The sequence below is a fragment of the Ornithorhynchus anatinus genome, chromosome 16 (genome assembly GCF_004115215.2).
Source record: "Ornithorhynchus anatinus isolate Pmale09 chromosome 16, mOrnAna1.pri.v4, whole genome shotgun sequence".
NCBI lineage: Eukaryota > Metazoa > Chordata > Mammalia > Monotremata > Ornithorhynchidae > Ornithorhynchus > Ornithorhynchus anatinus.
The window spans coordinates 1596927-1616354 of NC_041743.1; the positions used below are offsets into that span (position 1 = coordinate 1596927).

Sequence of the window (19428 nt, forward strand, 5' to 3'; positions counted from 1 at the left end):
GTGCCAGCCGCGTAGCGCCATAAAGGGGAAAAAAAAAAACCGGGAGCAGCAGGAGTAAAGCGGACCTAAGCCCGCCGCCTTCTCTCACGTCCAGCTGGATGTCCGGCCGTGGCCGGAGAAGGCGTGGGCTGTGGTCTCGGGCCAGGACGAAGGCGGGAGAGGGGGCTTGGAGCCGCCGGGCTCTCGTTCGAGATAACCAGCTGCGGAAAGGTAAATCTGGATTAGCGTCAGGGTCCCGGTTCAGCAAGCTCGCCGGTCTCCCACCCAGCCTGCGGTTTCACAGACGGCGGACCGGCCCCCGGGACCCCTCGCCGGCCCCTGCCCGTCCTTCTCCCCCGGGGGCGCGGGGTGCAACGGGCGAGGGGGTGGGCGATCCGCGGCGGAACGGCCGTGTCTATCAATCAATCGAGCGTATTTACGGAACGCCTAATGCGCGGAGCGCCGGACTCAGTCCCCGCCCCCCGTTAGCCCGCCACGGGCGGAGCCGGAAATAGCCCCCAGGTCTCCTGATTCTCCGAGCTGCCCTCTGTCCTCCGGCCCCACGGCAGGCTAAAGCGATTGCCAACTGGCACGGCATTAGAGATCTGGTGGTTGGGTGGCCGGTCAATAATTGCTTTTGCCTCTGGTCAAGGACCGGTCACCAACTCCGCCGTCAACAGGAGTGACGTTAAATGCTTGCAATACGCGGGACTCCGTCCTGGGGCTTACGAGCGGGGCAGGGAACGTAGGCTGAGAGGAGAGGCGGGGTACAAGACGTTCGATCAAGAGCAAAGAAACAAATGACCTATTTTTTTTTGTGGTATTCGTTAAGTGCCCGCTCTGTGCCGGACACTCTTCTAAGCACGACCTACATGCCCCACGTGGGGCTCGGTCTCGATCCCCATTTTACGGGTGAGGTAACTGAGGCGCGGAGAAGTGAAAAGGTCTGCCCGTGGTCACACAGCAGACGAGTAGCAGAGCGTTTGACTCCCGGGCCCGTGCTCCATCCACTAGGCCACAGTGCTCCCCTAAGTGAAAACAAAAGAATAAAAGAACGAGCGAGCAGCGCTTAAAGCGGCTGACGGGGCCGGGGGAGACGCTTGACCGGAAGGCGAAGGACTAATCTGGGAATGGCCTCCGGAGGAGGTGGTTTTTTAAGTATTTATTGAGCGCCCGCTCGGTACACTGCGCCCAACGCTCGGAAAAACACAACGGACCCCCAAAACTACGTGAGTTTCTCGGGCAGGACCGAGGCGAGTGATGGGGTAACGTGAGTGGGGAGGTGGGGGGAACCAAGGGGGAGGCTTTGATGGAGGGGAGAGGGGGGTGGGTCGCCGGATTTGAGTATTAGGTGGAGTTAATGTTGGTATTTGTTAAGCGCTCACTCTGCAGAGCACTGTTCTAAGCGCTGGGGGGATACAGGGTCATCAGGCTGTCCCACGTGAGGCTCACGGTCTTCATCCCCATTTTACAGATGAGGGAACTGAGGCACAGAGACGTTAAGTGACTTGCCCACAGTCACACGCCTGACAAGTGGCGGAGTTGTGTGGAAGGGGGAAGCCGGGGGGGCGGGGGGGAGGGTTGAGAATGAGGGGCGGAGAGGACCGGTTTGGTAAATCAAGTCAGCAGGTGGGCGAGGGGGAGTCAGCTGATGGAGAACCTGAAAACCCTATCCAGGGCTCTCCTCCCTACGTAATAATAATAATAATAATGTTGGTATTTGTTAAGCGCTTACTATGTGCAGAGCACTGTTCCAAGCGCTGGGGGACACACAGGGTCATCAGGCTGTCCCACGTGAGGCTCCCGGTCTTCATCCCCATTTTCCAGATGAGGTCACCGAGACCCCGAGAAGCGAAGTGACTCGCCCACGGTCCCCCGGCTGACGGGTGGCAGAGCCGGCATTCGAACCCGTGACCTCTGACTCCCAAGCCCGGCCTCTTTCCACTGAGCCACGCTGCTTCTCTAGACTTAGACTTTGAGCCCCATGCGGGACAGGGACCGCGTCCACTCTGAGGATCTTGTTTCTACCTCAGCACTTAGTATGGTGCCCGGCACGTAGTAAAAGTTAACGAATACTGTTAAAAACTAAAGGAAGGCCTGGCACTGCGGAGAAGAGAGAGCTGACGGACTCCCGTTGACTAATGGTCAATGACCTGCCCAATTGTCCATTCCGAGCGCTCAGTCCGGCGCTCCGCGCATAGTAAGCGCTCAGTAAATACGACCGAATGAACGAATGCACGGATTGTTGCCGATTTGTCCATTCCGAGCGCTCAGTCCGGCGCTCCGCACATAGTAAGCGCTCAGTAAATACGACCGAATGAACGAATGCACGGATTGTTGCCGATTTGTCCATTCCGAGCGCTCAGTCCGGCGCTCCGCGCATAGTAAGCGCTCAGTAAATACGACCGAATGAACGAATGCACGGATTGTTGCCGATTTGTCCATTCCGAGCGCTCAGTCCGGCGCTCCGCACATAGTAAGTGCTCAATAAATACGACCGAAGGAACGAATGAATGAACTGTGGCCGAATTGTTCATGCCAAGCGCCTAGTCCAGTGCTCTGCACAGAGTAAGCGCTCAATAAGTACTAACGAACGAATGACCGACGGGCCTGGTCACGGGCAGTAAGCGAGGAGCCGGGTCTGATTCTTCCTGGCACGTGGTAAGCGCTTAACAAACCCCTAAAGGAGGAAAAGACGTCACGTCGCACCTCAACACGAGCAGAGCAAGGGGAAATAGGGAGTCGACGGGGCCTTGGATTTGCACAACACCATCATCTCACCGTGTCCTCGCCACAACCCGGTGAGGCAGGGAAAGGCAGGTGTGTTGGGAGTGTTTTACACTTGAGGACGTCGAGCCCAGAGAGGCTAAGTGGCTCGCCCAAGGTCACGCCGTCTCCCGGAAGATTGAGCCTCGCCCCCTCTCACCCGCCTGCTCTCCTAATCCAACCCAGCCCGCACACTTTGCTCCTCCGACGTTTACACTGTGCCTCGACCGCGTCTCTGTCGCCGCCCGAGGCCCGCCGCCGGCCCGGAGCCCCCTCCCTCCTCAGATTCCCCCGCCCGCCTTCAAAGCCCACGCTACGAACAGTGCTTTGCACATAGTAAGCGCTTCGCCGAAAGCCGTCGTCATCACCCAAGGCCCATCTCCTCCGAGAGGCCTTCCGTCACTCACCCCTCCTTTCCTCTCCTCCCACCGCCTTCTACGTCGCCCCGACTTTGCTCCCTCTATTCCTTCCCCCTCCCAGCCCACTTGGGTCCAAATCCGTTACTTTTATTTGTTTATAGTAACGTCCGTCTCCCCGCTCTAGACTGTAAACTCATCGTGGGCAGGGACCGGGTCTGTTATATCGCTCTCTTATCCTCTCCCAAGCGTCTGTACGATGCTCTGCACGCACCGCTCAATAAATACTCCCTGCTTTCAGCCCTGGTCTCTTTAATATTAATTTTAAAATAACTGAGAAGTTATAACTGAGAAGGAGAAGGGGGACCACCGCAGTCATTTAATAATAACTGCGGTATTAAGCGCATACTCTGTGCCAGGCGCCGTACTAAGCGCCGGGGCGGATACAAGCCGTCAGATTGGACACAGTCCCTGTCCCCCGTGGGGCTCCCAGGCTCCATCCTCATTTTACAGATGAGGTCACTGAGGCCCGGAGAAGTGAATTGCCCAAGGTCACGCGGCAGACGAATGGCGGAGGCGGGATTAGAGCCCGTGACCTTCTGACTCCCAGGCTCTACCCGCCACGCCATGCCTCCGTGGGCTGTCTGAGCCAGAGTCAGGTGAGGGAGGTCGTGCCGGCTCCGGAGAGCGGGACTCGGATCCGGGAAAGGACGGTGGCGGGGGTGGAGAAGCAGCGTGGCTCAGTGGCAAGAGCCCGGGCTTGGGAGTCAGAGGTCATGGGTTCGAATGCCGGCTCTGCCACTTGTCAGTTGTGTGACCGTGGGCGGGTCACTTCACTTCTCTGGGCCTCGGTTACCTCGTCTGTCAAATGGGGATTAAGACCGTGAGCCCCACGTGGGACAACCTGACTCACCTGTGTCTACCCCAGCGCTCAGAACAGTGCTCTGCCCAGAGTAAGCGCTTAACAAATACCAACATTATTAAGAGGCCTGGGGCCTCTTCTTTGTGCCCGGAGCTTTTCTTCATCTGTCGTTCCCCGGGCCTGCTCCCCCAGGTTCTGGAATGTGTCGGTTCACCGAGGATCCGGTTTTTCCATACAAAATCCGCCCCGGGCAACCCGTCCCGCTGCAGCGTCGGGACTCCGACTGGCTTTTCCTCCACGTAAATCCTCGAAACCCCCAAAACGGCCTTGCCGGCCTCCTCTCCTCGCCGCCCCCCCCCCCCCCCCCGCCACTCCCCTCCCGCCGTCCTACCGAAGAGCCGCTCTAGCTCTGTTTTTCTCTCTTCTCGGGTCAACGGCTCACATCAGAAGGAAAACGGGATGGGTTATCTTCTGTCCACAGGCCCCTGGACCTTATTCAGAGGGCAGGGAGAGGGATCTGAATCTAATCCAAAAAAGACAACGCTACGTAAACAACTGGCGATCCGAGAGGTGGACTTTCTCACCCGCCGGACGGGCGGTTTTGAAATTCCTCTAGGCAGCGAGGCCGTGACCTACGAGGACGTGAGAAGGAGAGAGGAGAGGCACCCCCGCGGCAGGGAACGGCCAGAAGCAGCTCGCGTGGAGCCCGACCCTCGCCGCGACGCCGACGCTTGGTCCTTGGGGAAGGAGAGAATTGGAGAAGGGGTCACCGCCTGAGGCAGAAGCGGAATGGCCGGACTGAAGGTACGGGGTGACTTGAGGATACGGGGGAGCGGGATTGGGGAGCCGGGGTCCGCGCCCCACCCCCTCCCTGGCCGGACAGGTGGGCGAGCCTGAGGCTGGGGAAACGGGGGAGAGGAGGAGGAGGAGGAGGAGGAGGAGGAAGTCGAAAGTAGTAAGTGGTGGCGATAGGATTGAGTGCCGGCTCTGTGCAGTAGACACTGGACTGAACGCTGGGAAACATTTCGGGCGGCGGGCGGGGGGGGTTAAACCGAGTCCCTGGCCCTTGAGGGATTCGTACCCCGGGGGGGCAGGGGCGATGGGTGCACGCGTGTGTGTTCGCGTGCTTTCCGGTTCATCCATTTTTTTAAAAATGGCATTCGTTAAGCGCTTACTATGCACCTGACACTGTACTAAACGCGGAGGTACCAGTCCATCCTCTAGACTGGCAGCTCACTGTGGTCAGGGAAGAGGTCTACTAACACCGTTCTATCGATGATGATGGCATTTGTTAAGCGCTTACTACGTGCCAAGCACCGTCCTAAGCGCTGGGGGGGATGCGAGGTGATCAGGTCGTCCCACGTGGGGCTCACGGTTTTAATCCCCATTTTCCAGATGAGGGAACTGAGGCCCAGAGAGGTGAAGTGTCTTGCCCAAAGTCACACAGCCGGCCAGCCGGGATTAGAACCCATGACCTCTGACTCCCAAGCCCGGGCTCTTTCCACTGAGCCCACCAGTCAGATGTTGCTGATCTAGAAATTCCTCAGTGGGTCCTGCCCACCTCTCTCCCCTTCCGGGCAGGGATGAGGGTGTAGCAGAGCCAAGCCAATCAGATCGGCCTAGAGAAGCGGCAGGGCTTAGTGGCCCTGGGTCACGGGTTCTAATTCTGCCTCCGCCACTCGTCTGCTGTGTGACCTTAGGCAGGCTGCTTCACTCCTCTGTGCCCCGGTGACCTGTGAGCCCCGCCTGGGACGGGGACTTGGTCCAACCCGATTTGCTTGTTTCCACCCCAGCGCTTAGTACGGTGCCCGGCACATCCTTAGCAGAAACCATAATTATTATTATTACTAGCACTGTCGCACTCACCCAAGCACTTAGTTCAGCGCTCTACTCCCAGGAGGCGATCAATCATTATTATTTTTTTTGAGGTATTTGTTAAGCGCTTACTAGGTGCTGAGCGCCGTTCTAAGCGCTGGGGTCGATACAGGGTCATCAGATTGTCCCGCGTGGGGCTCACGGTTTTTAATCCCCATTTTTCCAGATGAGGTCACCGAGGCACAGAGAAGTGAAGTGACCCGCCCAGGGTCACCCAGCTGACAGGTGGCCGAGCCGGGATTCGAACCCGTGACCTTTGACTCCCAAGCCCGGCCTCTTTCCACTAATCCCCGCAGCTTATTATTACTATCCTTATCGTTATTATATTTAAGCGCTTTCCCTATGCCAAGCACTGTTCTGAGCACTGGGATAGATACAAGTCAATCAGGTCGGTCACAGTCCCTGTCTCATATGGGGACAGAAGCAGAACTAGAGAAGCAGCGGGGCTCAGTGGAAAGAGGCCGGGCTTGGGAGTCAGAGGTCATGGGTTCGAATCCCGGCTCTGCCCCTCGTCAGCCGTGTGACTGTGGGCGAGTCACTTCACTTCCCTGGGCCTCAGTGACCTCATCTGTCAAATGGGGATGAAGACCGGGAGCCTCGCGTGGGACGACCCGATGACCCTGTATCTCCCCCGGCGCTTAGAACAGTGCTCTGTACGTAGTAAGCGCTCAACGTTATTATTATTATTTCTAGCTCTGCCCCGTCTTGCCGGGTGACCCTGGGCAAGTCGCTGAACCCCTCTGGGCCTCGGCGTCCTCCTCTGTAAAATGGGAAGAAGTTCCCCGCGTCCCTCCCTCTTCGGGGGCTCTGAAGGGGACTAGGGACTGTGTCCGCTCTGAATCTCTTCGATCCGCCCTAGCGTTTGGCACAGTGCTCGACCCGGAGCAAGCGCTGAATCAATTCCTTCTCCCCATCCCCTCCAGCTCCCCCACCCCCCCCGACCCTCCCAGTCCACGGCAGCTTCCACAAGAGGACTCACAGACGCTGCGTTTGCCTCGTTTTACAGTACATGTCGGGGTTCGGGAACGAGTTCGCGTCCGAGGATCCCCGCTGTCCCGGAGCTCTGCCGGAGGGTCAGGTACGGGAAGCCCCGAACGGCGGGTTTGCCGGCTCTCCGGGACGTGGGGGTCGCTCCCCCCCGGGATAACGCAATAGTACGGTATTGTCGTATCCTTGCGCTCTCCCAAGTCCTTCGTTCAGCGCTCTGCACACAGTAAGGACTCAGTAGATATAACTGAATGAATGGATGGCGGCACCTCCGTGCCCCAGCCCGCCCCTCCTGTGCCCCAGCCCGCCCCTCCTGTGCCCACGTTGGCAAGCCAGGCGCCGCCCAAGTCGGGTACCGTAGACGTTAGGGGCGACGGGGAAGCAGATCGAGGAGGACCACATCCAGGGAGGTTTGAACGTCCCCAAGAGGGGACCCGAGATGGCCATCAGAATGACCATCCTGGCCCGACAGACGACCCGCCGGGCCCTCCCACCACCCCGAGATCTCTGCCCCCTCACGGAAGAGGCCGGGGGCTCTGGGGGGCTGGAGTCGGGCCAGGCTGGGGGTGAAAGGGTCTTCTAGTGGCAGTCCGGGGCCTTCCCTGACCAAGCCCTCTTTTCCTTTTCTCCCACTCCCTTCCGCGTCACCTCGACTTCCTCCCTTTATTCATCCCCCGCCTCCCACACCACTTATGTCCACACCTGCCTTTTTATGTATTTCTCTTCATGTCTGTCTCCCCCTCTCGACCGTAAGCTCGCCGCGGGCAGGGAATGTATCCGTTGCAGTGTTCTAACGTCCTCTCCCAACGCTTAATAGAGTGCCCTGCACCCGGCAAGCGCACGATAAATACCACTGACTGGCTGACCGAGAGGAGCAGTAGCCCGATCCGCCCCGGGGCCCTGTCTCGAGCCATGGGTAGTGGGCTCTCCTCACCCCGCGGAGGCTGTTCCTCACGGCTTCCGGGAGGGCCCGGGAGGCCGGGATCCAGGCGGGGCCACCGGCCTCTGCGTCTCAGGGTCCGGACCGGACCCCAGGGCCCCTCTGGAAACTCCTGCCGAGAGACGGCGGCCCATTCGGGTTAGAGTGAGAGCTCCCTGTGGGCGGGGAACGTCGGTCCTGCTGCCCTGGAACTCCCCCAGGTGTTTAGTACGGCGCCAGGCCCTCAGGAAATACCACCGGTTGTTTGATTTGGAGTCGGCCTCTCCCCGTCACGTCTGCTCCTTCACTCGTCTTCCCTCTGGCAGAATAACCCTCAGGTGTGTCCCTACGGCCTGTACGCCGAACAGCTGTCGGGGTCGGCGTTCACTTGCCCCCGGGGCTCCAACAAGAGAAGGTAGGAGTCCCCCGTCGCCCGGCCTCCGTCCCCGGACCCTCCCGCTGCCCGCCATCCCTCCTCCCCACTCTCCTCCCCTCCCGGGGCAGGCCGAAGCAAGAAGGTTTGGCAGCCGGGGATGGGTCACGTTGGGAGGGCGCGGCACGATCGGTCGCTTTCGACGACCGGGCGGGCAGGTTTTCCTTGGATGGTCAGGGCATGGAGCCGCCCGGGGGGGCGGGAGGGACCGCCCCCAGAGCGGGCGAGGGGGGAGGTGGCGGAGCCAGGACGGGGGGAGCAGGGGGAGCACGGAATCGCCAGTCCCTGGATCCCACCCCACCCGGGTCAGAGGCCTCCCCTGGAGCCGGAGGGTTCCAAACGGCCGGAGTCGAAGTCCTTCTCCTCCCACTTGTTTATTGCCTGGAATTTGTTCCCGCAGAAAGGTGCGCGGGCTGAAAATACCGGTAGGTTCGCGAGAGGTTGGGTAAAGTCGCAGATCAGGGATCTCTCTGCTGAGAGGGAGAGCAAGGAGTGAAGAAGGAAGAGTTGCGGGGCTGAGGGGTCTGGTGGGGTCACTGGGGGAAGAGTCAGGGGTATTGGATGGTCCAGGCTGGGCTCCCGGGGGCGGTGGGTAGCGTGAGAGATGAGGAAAGGAGAGTCAGGGGTAATAATAATAATAATGATGGTATTTCTTAAGCGCTTACTGTGTGCTAAGCACTGTTCTAAGCGCTGGGGTAGGTCATTAGACTGTCCCACGTAGGGCTCACGGTCTTCACCCCCATTTTACAGACGAGGAAACTGAGAAGTGAAGCGACTCGCCCAAGGTCACCCGGCAGACAAGCGGCAGAGCCGGGATCGGAACCCACGCCCTCCGCCCCCCAGCCCGTGCTCTCTTGCCCCTAGGCCTTGCTGCTCCTCCGTTGGGTGGTCCACGCTGGGTCGCGGGGGAAGAGGCGGGGGTGTCGGAGAGCACGTACAGGGCTCCTGATGGGGAGGGGAGAGTCAGGGGAGCGGGTCGGTCCACGCCTAACGATGAAGGCGGCGTCCAGGAGGATGACCGGCAGCCGGTGCCGCCCAGCACCCGGCCGCCGCCGTCGGGGACGGGGTCCGGGCCCGACGCCGGAGGGAAGGCCGACCATTCATCCTCCGGGTGCCGGCCGGCGGCTCGACCTCTGACCTCCGGCCCCTCTCTGCCCCCCAGCTGGTTCTACAGGATCCTCCCTTCCGTCTGCCACGAGCCCTTCGAGCCCGCCGACCAGGGCCACCTGACGCACCGCTGGGATGAGGTCGGCCCGGACCCCAACCAGGTACCCGGCCTGCCCTCCTCCCAGCCCCCCGGCCCCGGAGCCGGGCAAGTGGAGACCCCCGGGATAGGCTGCGGCCTTGCCGTCCTTCGCTCTTGGGAGTCCGTCTCGGGGTGGAGTTGGCCGTAGCGGCCTCGGGTCACCCCGCTGACCTCTACCTTCGTCTCCTAGCCACCTCTCAGGTCCTAAGGAGGGTCACGAGGACCCCTGGGCTAAGCCCGGTCCTCTCCCTGGCTCTGTTTGGGCCCCTCAGCGGTTTTGTATTCTTGCTGTGGTTTTTTTCACGGTATCTATTAAGCACTTACTACGTGCCGGGCACTACGGTAAGCACCGCGGTAGAGACAAGCTAATCGGATTGGACGCAGTCCATAATAATAATAACGATACGGGCTAAGCGCTCACTTGTGTGCCAAGCCGTGCTCTGAGTGCCGGGGTAGATCCGAGGTGATCAGCCCCGTCCCACGTGGGGCTCCCAGTCTTAATCCCCATTTTGCAGACGAAGTGACCGGGGCCCGGAGAAGTGACGTGACTTGGCCGAGGTCCCTCAGCGGACAAATGGCGGAGCCGGGATCAGAACCCACGTCCTCTGACTCCCAAACCCCTGCCCTGGCCACCAGGCCACGCTCCACCTGGAGCTCACAATCTTTCACGCCACTCTGCACTCTCAAGTTGCAGAAGGGCAATTAGCAGAGTCCTCGGAGGCGGAGCTCAAGTAAAACTGAACGTACTGGAAGGCGGGAGGACCTGTCCGGCTTGCAGCCCGGGGTTGCGAGGGGGACGGGGGAACGAGGGGACGGTTGAGGGACCCGTTTCCAGGGGGATGGGGGTGTTCTCTCACCTCCCTCCTTCCCTGTCCCTCTCCGGGGAGAAGAGCAGAGCGACCAGGGCCCGGCAGGGCCAGCAGAAGTTCGGCCCCCCCCCGGGTAACGACGACGTTGGTGTTCCTTAAGCGCTTACTATGTGCCGCGCACTGTTCTAAGCGCTGGGGGGGATACGAGGGAATCAGGTCGTCCCACGTGGGGCTCACGGTCTTCATCCCCATTTTACAGATGAGGCAACTGAGGCACCGAGAAGTGAAGTGACTCGCCCAAAGTCACACAGCTGACAGGTGGCAGAGCCGGGATCAGAACCCGCGACCTCTGACTCCCAAGCCCGGGCTCTTTCCACTGAGCCGCGCCGCTTCTCTGTCGGCGCCTTGCCTAGCGGGGTTGGGAAGGGAGCATCTGGGGGGAGCGGGAGATCGCACCCTCCGCCTTATTTCCTTTCAGCTCAGATGGAAGCCGATCGAGATCCCCAAGGCCTCTCAGAAGAAGGTGGATTTCGTGGCCGTGAGTGCCCAGCGGGTCGTATTTATTGAGCGCGTCCTCTGCGCGGTACACCGTACTGAACTCTTAGGGGGAGTCTAATAGAGAGACCCACTCCCTGCCCAAGGTAAGAGGGGGGAGGCAGGGCCAGGTTGGGGCCTCCGGCACGAACCCTCCCTGATCCCTCCCCACGACGATGGGCAGGATGAGCCCGTCTGGGGTTCACAGTCTGAGCTGTTGACCGGAATTGTGAAGAATCCGGAGGCGGGACTGGTGAGCGTAATCGTCATCGTCGGTGGTGATTACCGACGCTCGCCGTGCGCTCAGCATTGGGCCGAGAGCTTAGGAGAGTCCAGTACGGCGGAGGAGAAGAGCTCCTTCAGTTAGCCCAGCACACACGCTTTTCCACGGCCCCGCCGCCTTCGTGATCTCAGTCTGTCCCCACGGTGTTCCTGGGCGGGGTGGGGGGGGGGGGGAGAGGCAGGAATCGTTATTCCCGTTAGAGAGATGAGGAAACCGAGGCCGGAGGAGTAGAGTGACTTGCCCGAGGTCCCACGGCAGGCCCGGGACTTGAACCGGGGTCCTCCGACTCCAGGCCCGTGTTCGTTCCACTAGACCACGTCCGGGGGATTTAGGGTAAAAGCAGACCACCGGGATCGGTAGCACCCCCGCCTCGGTGGATCGGGGGCCGGTCGGGGTGGTTGCCCCGGTACCTGCCCCCGGAGCCCGCGGCGGCACAATCGGGGCCCGTCGAACGGCGCTCAGTCCAGCGCTCGACACGGAGCCCGACGAACGGCGCTCGGCCCGGTCGGCACCCAACGCAGAGCCGTAGAGGACGGACGGGCCTCTGAGCCGGGATAGAATCGATCGAATTTGGGTCCGGGCCGCGGGACGGCTTCCACCCCCGGGGTGGCCGCTCCCCGGGACCCCCGGCCCCGGGTCGGACCCTTCCCCCCCAGGCGGTCGAGGAGGGGGCGGGATGGGGGGCTGGTCCGATTAAGGCCCGGTGGGTGCTTCTCCTCAGGGGCTGCACACCTTGTGTGGAGCCGGCGACATCAGGTCCAACTCCGGGATTGCAATCCACATCTTCACCTGCAACTCCTCCATGGAGGACAAGTAAGTAATGATAATAATAACGTTGGCATCTGTTAAGCGCCTACTATGCGCAGAGCACCGTTCTCAGCACTGGGGGGGATGCCGGGGTCGCCGGGTCGGGCCGGACTTTGCGTCCAAGATGGCGGGCCGGGCCCCGGGTCCTCCGGACGTCCCGGCTTCTCCGCTGGAGGCGAAGCCGGGCTGGATGGACCCGGGACCGATCGTCATGATGATAAAAATAACGGCATTTGTTAGGCCCTTACTACGTGCCAAGCACTGTTCTAAGCACTGGGGTAGATAGCAGGTGAGGAGGTTGCCCCACGTGGAGCTCGTAGTCTCGATCCCCATTTTACGGAGGAGGTCACTGAGGCCCGGAGAAGTGAAGTGACTTGCCCCGAGTCACGCAGCAGACGCGTGGCGGAGCCGGGATCAGAACCCACCACCCCCGACTCCCGATCCCGGCTCTTTCCTTCGGTGCTGGGGTGGATACAAAGTTATCGATTTGGACGCGGTCCCCGCCCCGCCCGGGACCCACGGTCTAGGTAGGAGGGAGTGGGATCCAGTCCCCGTTTTACGGGTGGGGAAACTGAGGCACAGAGAAGATCGGGTGACGCCTCCCCCGCACAAGGGTAACGTGGGGACTCCCAACCTCTCAGGAGTGACCGTCTCTTTTCGTTGGCAGATGCTTCTACAATTCAGACGGGGATTTCCTGATCGGTGAGTTTTTCTTCCTGGGAAATGATTTCCCCTTTCCTCGGTCACCGGCCACGGTTTATCGCTTTCCCCAAAGCTCCCCGACAGCTCTCCTTCTCCCTCCTTCCACTCGCCCGCTCCGCAGCTCAACCGGAGGGGGCTTAGTCCAGTGCTCTGCACAGAGTAAGCGCTCAATAAATACGGGTGAAGGAATGATTGAACGAATCTCCCCACTCAGCTCCCTGAAGCTTTCCCAGGGTGTCCAGGAGAGGGGCATGTTGATCAATCAGTCGATCGTACTCATCGGGCACTTACCGTGCGCAGAGCACTGTACTGAGCGCTTCGGAGAGGACGGTATAGCAGAATTAATGATGATGACGAGCGCTTCCTAGGCGCCGGACGCCGTTCTAGGCGTCGGGATAGATGGGGTTGGACACGGTCCCCGTCCCACAAGGGGCTCACGGTCTTCATCCCCGTTTTCCAGGTGAGGTGACCGAGGCCTAGAGAAGTGAACAGACTTGCCCAAGGTCACAGAGTGGCAGAGCCGGGATTAGAACTCTGGACTTCTGACTCACAGGGCCGGGCTCTCTGCCCGCTTCCGGTCTATTGGCCAGGCAGCACAATCCTAGTTATTGTCCACCTCCAGGCTGCGAGCCCGTTGCGTCTCTCTTTATTGCTGAATTGTACTTTCCAAGCGCTTAGTACAGCGCTCTGCACCCAGTAAGCGCTCAGTGAACGCGATCGAATGAATGAACGAATCTCATACTCTGCCCTGGTAGCCGGTCGCTCACGGGTGGGGCTGCTACGGGGTCTCAGCAGTAATAATGACGACGACGGTATTTGTTAAGCCCTTGCTATGTGCAGAGCACCGTTCTAAGCGCCGGGGGAGATACGGGGTCATCGGGTCGTCCCACGGGAGGCTCCCAGTTAATCCCCATTTTACAGAGGAGGTCACTGGGGCCCAGAGAAGTGAAGTGACTCGCCCACAGTCGCACGGCTGACAAGCGGCAGATTCGGGATTTGAACCCATGACCTCTGACTCCCAAGCCCGGGCTCTTTCCACTGGGCCACGCCGCTTCTTGAGCACATACTGTGCGCCAAGCACTGTTCTAAGCGCTGGGGGGGATACAAGGTGATCAGGTGGTCCCACGGGGGGCTCCTCCCGGTCTTCATCCCCATTTGACACATGAGGGAACTGAGGCCCAGAGAAGTGAAGTGACTTGCCCGAGGTCACACAGCCGGTGACCCCGCTCCACCAGGTGGCGCTAGTTCCTGCATTCAGTCGTATTTTATGGCGCTCTTACTGTGTGCAGAGCACTGTGCTAATACTAATGAGGATGATGGCATTTGTTAAGCGCTTACTATGCGCCAAGCACTGTTCTAATCGCTGGGGGGGGGGATACAAGGGAATCAGGCGGTCCCCCCCGGGGGCTGACGGTCTCAATCCCCGTTTTCCAGATGAGGTCACTGAGGCCCGGAGAGGTTGCCCCAAGTCACCCGGCTGGCAAGGGGCGGAGGCGGGATTAGAACCCACCACCTCTGACTCCCCAGCCCGGGCTCTTCCCACTCGGCCACGCTGCTTCTCAAAAGATGTGGACGCATATAACAATTAGCCCGTCGAAGGGCAGGGACCGTCTCTATCCGTTACCGATCCGTCCATTCCAAGCGCTTAGTCCAGTGCTCTGCCCACAGTAAGCGCTCGATAAATACTATTGAATATTGACGATGGTATCCGTTCAGCGCTTACTATGGGCAAAGCACTGTTCTCAGCGCCGGGAGGGATACGAGGCGATCGGGCGGTCCCACGTGGGGCTCCCGGTTTTCATCCCCAGTTTACGGATGAGGGAACTGAGGCCCAGAGAAGCGAAGTGACCGGCCCGAAGTCACCCGGCTGACGAGCGGCGGAGCCGGGATCAGAACCCACGACCTGCGACTCCCCGGCCCGGGCTCTTGCCACTGAGCCGGGCTGCTTCTCGTGCAAATCGGGCTCAGGGAGGCCGTTCCGGGGGTTCTCCGGGGGAGGTCGAGCCCCCGGTGACCGTCACCCGGGGCGGCTTCTCCCCCGGCCCACGGGCTTCTCTCCCGCCCTTTCCTCTCTAGTGCCGCAGCAGGGGAAGCTGCTTATTTACACCGAGTTTGGGAAGATGCTGGTGGAGCCCAAAGAAATCTGCGTGATTCAGGTAAGTGGGCCGCTCACCTCCTCGCCGGGCCTCGCTCTCGCCCGTCCCGCCGTCGACCCCCGGCCCACGTCCTACCTCTCACCTGGAACGCCCTCCCTCCCCACCTCCTCCAAACCGGCTCTCTTCCCCCCTTCGAAGCCCTATTAATAATGTCGGTATGCGTTAAGCGCTTACGACGCGCCGGGCGCCGTCCTAAGCGCTGGGGGGGATACGGGGTCATCAGCTGGTCCCCCGTGGGGCTGGCCGGCTTCATTCCCATCTTACCGACGGGGTCGCTGAGGCCCAGAGAAGTGAAGCGACCCGCCCGAGGTCACCCAGCCGACAGGTGGCGGAGCGGGCATTCGAACCCGTGACCTCTGACTCCCAGGCCCGGCCTCTTTCCACTGAGCCACGCCTGAGGGCGGAGTGACTGGAGGGTTCAGAAGGGTTGAGAAGCAGCTTGGCTCAGTGGAAAGAGCCCGGGCCTGGGAGTGAGAGGTCACGAGTTCGAATCCCGGCTCTGCCACCTGTCCGCTGGGTGACCGCGGGCGAGTCACTTCACTTCTCTGGGCCTCGGTCCCCTCATCTGTAAAATGGGGATGAAGACCGGGAGCCCACGTGGGACGACCCGATCCCCCTGCGTCTCCCCCAGCGCTTAGAACGGTGCTCCGCACCTAGTGAGCGCTTAACAGATACCAACGTTATTATTATTATTATTCAGAGCCAAGCGCCGAGATGACGCAGGAGGCAGAGGGAAGAGGGGAAATGAGGGGTTAGTCGGGGGGGGGGGGAGCTGAGGTTTTAGGGGGGCTCCGAAGGTGGGGAGAGGGGGTGGTCTGTCGGATGGGAGAGGGGAGGGAGTTCCAGGCCGGAGGGAGGCCGGCGTCGGCGGGGAGAGAGACGGCCCTGTTGGCCTTTCCTTTCCAGAGAGGCATGCGCTTCAGAGTGGACGTCTTCCAGGAGACCAGGGGCTACATCCTGGAGGTCTACGGGGTCCACTTCGAGTTGCCCGACCTGGGACCCATCGGTAAAGATTTCCCGCCGCTCCTCCTGCGGGCCGGCCCCTAAAGAAACACCATGGATCGACTCAGAACCCCAAGGCGGTCGGCCCCTCGCTGCCTCGGTTTCTCCCCGGAGGAACGAAGAGACCCCCGCTCCCGGCCTCGGGAGGAGCCTCCCGGACGTCCTTTAGCGACGGGATCGGTCCCCCTCCCCGAACGAGCGTGCTTCCCCTCGGTCGACCTGAGCAGACGCAGAGACTCACGGCCGCGGGATTCGTCGAGCGCTTCCTACGGGCCGGGCACCGTACTAAGCGCCGCGGGGCGGTCACGGGCATATCGGATTTGCTACCCGGGGCTCGGAGCCTCCATCCCGATTTCGCCGATGAGGTCAACGAGGCCCGGAGAGGCGAAGCGACTCGCCCAGGGTCACGCGGCGGAGAAGCCGGGATCAGAAGCCACCGCCTCCCGACTGCCCGGCCCCGGGCTCCGTCCGTGATTCGTTCGTTCACTCGGTAGCGTTTACTGAGCGCTCGCCAACTGGACCGGGCGCTCGGGCTGGACGATCCGGCCACGGGCCGCTTCTCCTTCTCCCTCCAGGTGCTAACGGGCTGGCCAACCCCCGGGATTTCCTGGTGCCCGTGGCCTGGTACGAAGATCGCCAAGCGCCCGGCGGCTACACCGTGCTCAACAAATACCAGGGCCGGCTGTTCGCCGCCAAGCAGGTCCGTGACTCGGTCGGGTGCCCGGGTGGGGAAGCGAGCCGGGGGGGGGGGGAGGGCTCGACCCGAAGCCACGATAAGCGCGGTTATTTATTTTTTTTAAACGGTATTATGGTTTTTAATGTTCGTTCAGTGCACTTCACGTGGCGTCTGACGGTAGTTTCTAAATGGCGTCTGTTAAGCGCTTCCTTCGTGCGAGGCACTCTGCTGAGCTCTCGGTAGAATTAAGCTCGTCGGGCCGGAGCCGGTCCCCGCTCCACGTGGGGCTCACGGTCTTCGTCCCCGTTTCACGGATGAGGAAACTGAGGCCCAGAGAAGCGACCCAAGGTCACTCGGCAGAGGAGCGACAGAGCCGGCGTTAGAACCCGGGTCCTCCTGACCCTCGGTCCCTCTGACTAGGCCCTGCCGCTTCCCTAGCGTTCGGCGCTTATTCGTTCATTCATCCGGTAGTATTTATTGGGCGCTTGCTGTGTGCAGGGCACTGGACTGAGCGCTGGGAATGGACGACCGGGCAACAGATAGAGCCCGCCGCCGCCCACCGACGGGCTCCCGGTCGAAACGGGGGGAGACGGGCGGCAGGGCGGGACAAGTAGTCCGGCGTGGATGTCGTCAAGATCAACGGAACGACGACCGTGGTTTCCGCGGGGCGCTCACCGTGTGCCGGGCACCGTCCTGAGCGCCGGGACGGCTGCAAGATAATCGGATCGGCCCCGGCAGCCGCGTGCCCCGCGCAGGGGTAGATAGAAGAGGGTGAGGACGGACGGAGGGGTGGGGCTGCCGGCTCCGTCGACGGGTGAGAGGATCGCCGCCCCGCCGCCCGCGCCCGGACACCCGGCCGACGTCCCGACAGGCCGCCCCGTCCGGGGCCGGGAAAGGCCGTGGCGGAGAGGGGCCGGGGCGGGGGCCGACTCCTCCGCCCGGCCGGCCTCGCTTCCTTTCTCCCGGCTCCAGGCGTCCTCCCCCTTCAACGTGGTGGCCTGGCACGGGAACTACACGCCCTACAAGTACGACCTGGACCTCTTCATGGTCATCAACAGCGTGGCCTTCGACCACGCGGTGAGCGCCCGGGGGCGAGGGGACGGCGGGGAGGCCCCGGTCGGCCGCGCCCGGCGGACGTCTCCGCCCGGTCGACCGACTCTGCCCCGGGGAGACGCTCCTCCCCTTCCCCTCCTCCTCTTCCACCCGCCCCCCCCGTCGCCGAGGGCGGCGAGGCCTTCGGCCGCTCGGCCGGTCGTATTTACGGGGCGCTCGCCGGGGGGGAGGGCGCCGTTCTGAGCCGTCCCCTCCGGCCCAGGACCCCTCCATCTTCACGGTGCTGACCGCCAAGTCCCTCCGGCCCGGCGTGGCCGTCGCCGACTTCGTCATCTTCCCGCCCCGCTGGGGGGTCGCCGACCACACGTTCCGGCCTCCTTACTACCACAGTGAGCGCCTCCCTCCGTGCCCTGACCCGGCGGGGAACCCGCCACCCTAGGGAGGGGCGGGAGCGGGAGGGGCCCGGCCGGGAGGCCCCCCCGGCCGGTCCTCCTTCCCCTCTCCCTCGCAGGGAACTGCATGAGCGAGTTCATGGGCCTCATCCACGGGAGCTACGAGGCCAAGGAGGAAGGGTTCCTGCCCGGAGGCTGCAGCCTGCACAGCGCCATGACCCCGCACGGGCCCGACTCCGACTGCTTCGACCGGGCCACCGAGGCCAGGCTGGAGCCCGAGAGGGTGGCCGACGGAACCATGGTGAGGACCCCCCCCGCCTCCGGGCCGGGGGGCGGGCCACGTCCGGGGGTCGGGGGACCCCGCCGGCTCAGGGGATGCGCTCCGCCGGCCGGCCCTGCCCGGCCCAGGCGGGCCGCGGGAGCGGCGGGGCCGACGCCCACCGGTCGGAGATGGCACCCGCGCCGCCTTCGTACGGTCCTCGTGGGCAGGGAATGCCCGTCTGTTCTCCTCCTGTCCTCTCCCCGGTACTCAGCACGGCGCTCCGCGCACGGCAAGCGCTCGATAAATACCCCCGACTGACTCCTAACTAGCCGGCATCCCCTCCGTGCAACATCGAAGCCGGCTTCGGTCTGTCCGGCGGAGCCTCCCTCGATCCGATAACATTTACTGAGCGCTCACCGCGGGCCGAGCGCGGCACGGCGGGTAGAGCCCACGCCTGGGAATCGGAAGGCCGTGGGTTCCAATCCCACGTCTGCTGTGTCACCTTGGGCGGGTCGCTTCATCTCTCTGTGCCTCGGTTACCTCGGCCGTCCAACGGGGACCGAGACCGTGAGGTGGGAAAGGGACTCGGTCCGACCCGATTCGCTCGAGTCCGCCCTAGAGCTTAGTACGGTGCCTGGCACTTAGTAAGCCGGTAAGCGCTTAAATACTATTATTATTATTATTATATTATTATTATTCCAGGGAGAGTACCACGCTACAGAGTTGGTAGACAGGTTCCCTGACCACGAGGACCTTATAGTCTAAAAGGGGAGGCAAGAATCAGAAGAAATTACAGATACGTACATAGGAGCCGTAGGGCTGAGGGTTTATCAAGAACTTAGGGGATACACAGCCAAGTACGGAGGCGATGCGGGTGTGGGAGGAGATGAATAATGATAAAGTTGGTATCTGTTAAGCGCCTTACTCCGTGCAGAGCGCCGTTCTAGCGCTGAAAAGGGGGCCGAGTCGGGGAAGGCCTCTCGGAGGAGATGGGCCTTCGATAAGGCTCTGAAGGGGTGGGGAGAGCCATCGTCCGTTGGATACGACGAGGGAGGGGGCTCCGGGACGCGGTGAGGGGTCGGCGGCGAGGCACAAGACGGGGGGGACAGCGAGAAGGTTGGCACCGGAGAAGCGTGCGGGCCGGGTTGGAGCAGGAGAGCGACGAGACGCGATAGGAGGGGGCGAGAGGATTGAGGGTTTTAAAGCCGACGGCGAGGCGTCTCTGTTGGAAGCGGAGGTGGGCGGGCGACCGGGGGAGGGTCGGGGGTCCGCCCTGACCGTCGCCTCGTGCTGTTCCGCCCGCCCCCCCCCCCCGCCCCCCGCCTACCA

At 62.0% G+C, this 19428-nt stretch overlaps 1 protein-coding gene across 1 annotated transcript; it reads left to right on the top strand.

The window, feature by feature from the left end:
* The first annotated feature begins 4452 nt into the window (after positions 1–4452).
* LOC100086427 (homogentisate 1,2-dioxygenase) lies at positions 4453–18584 on the top strand. The gene is made up of 13 exons (XM_029080944.2): positions 4453–4767; positions 6845–6916; positions 8071–8159; positions 9340–9445; positions 10711–10770; positions 11771–11862; positions 12524–12558; positions 14635–14714; positions 15621–15720; positions 16292–16416; positions 17365–17469; positions 17708–17834; positions 17957–18584. The coding sequence occupies exons 1-13, from the start codon at positions 4753–4755 to the stop codon at positions 18415–18417; spliced, it is 1467 nt and encodes a 488-aa protein (XP_028936777.2). The 5' UTR covers positions 4453–4752; the 3' UTR covers positions 18418–18584.
* The last annotated feature ends 844 nt before the right edge of the window (positions 18585–19428 follow it).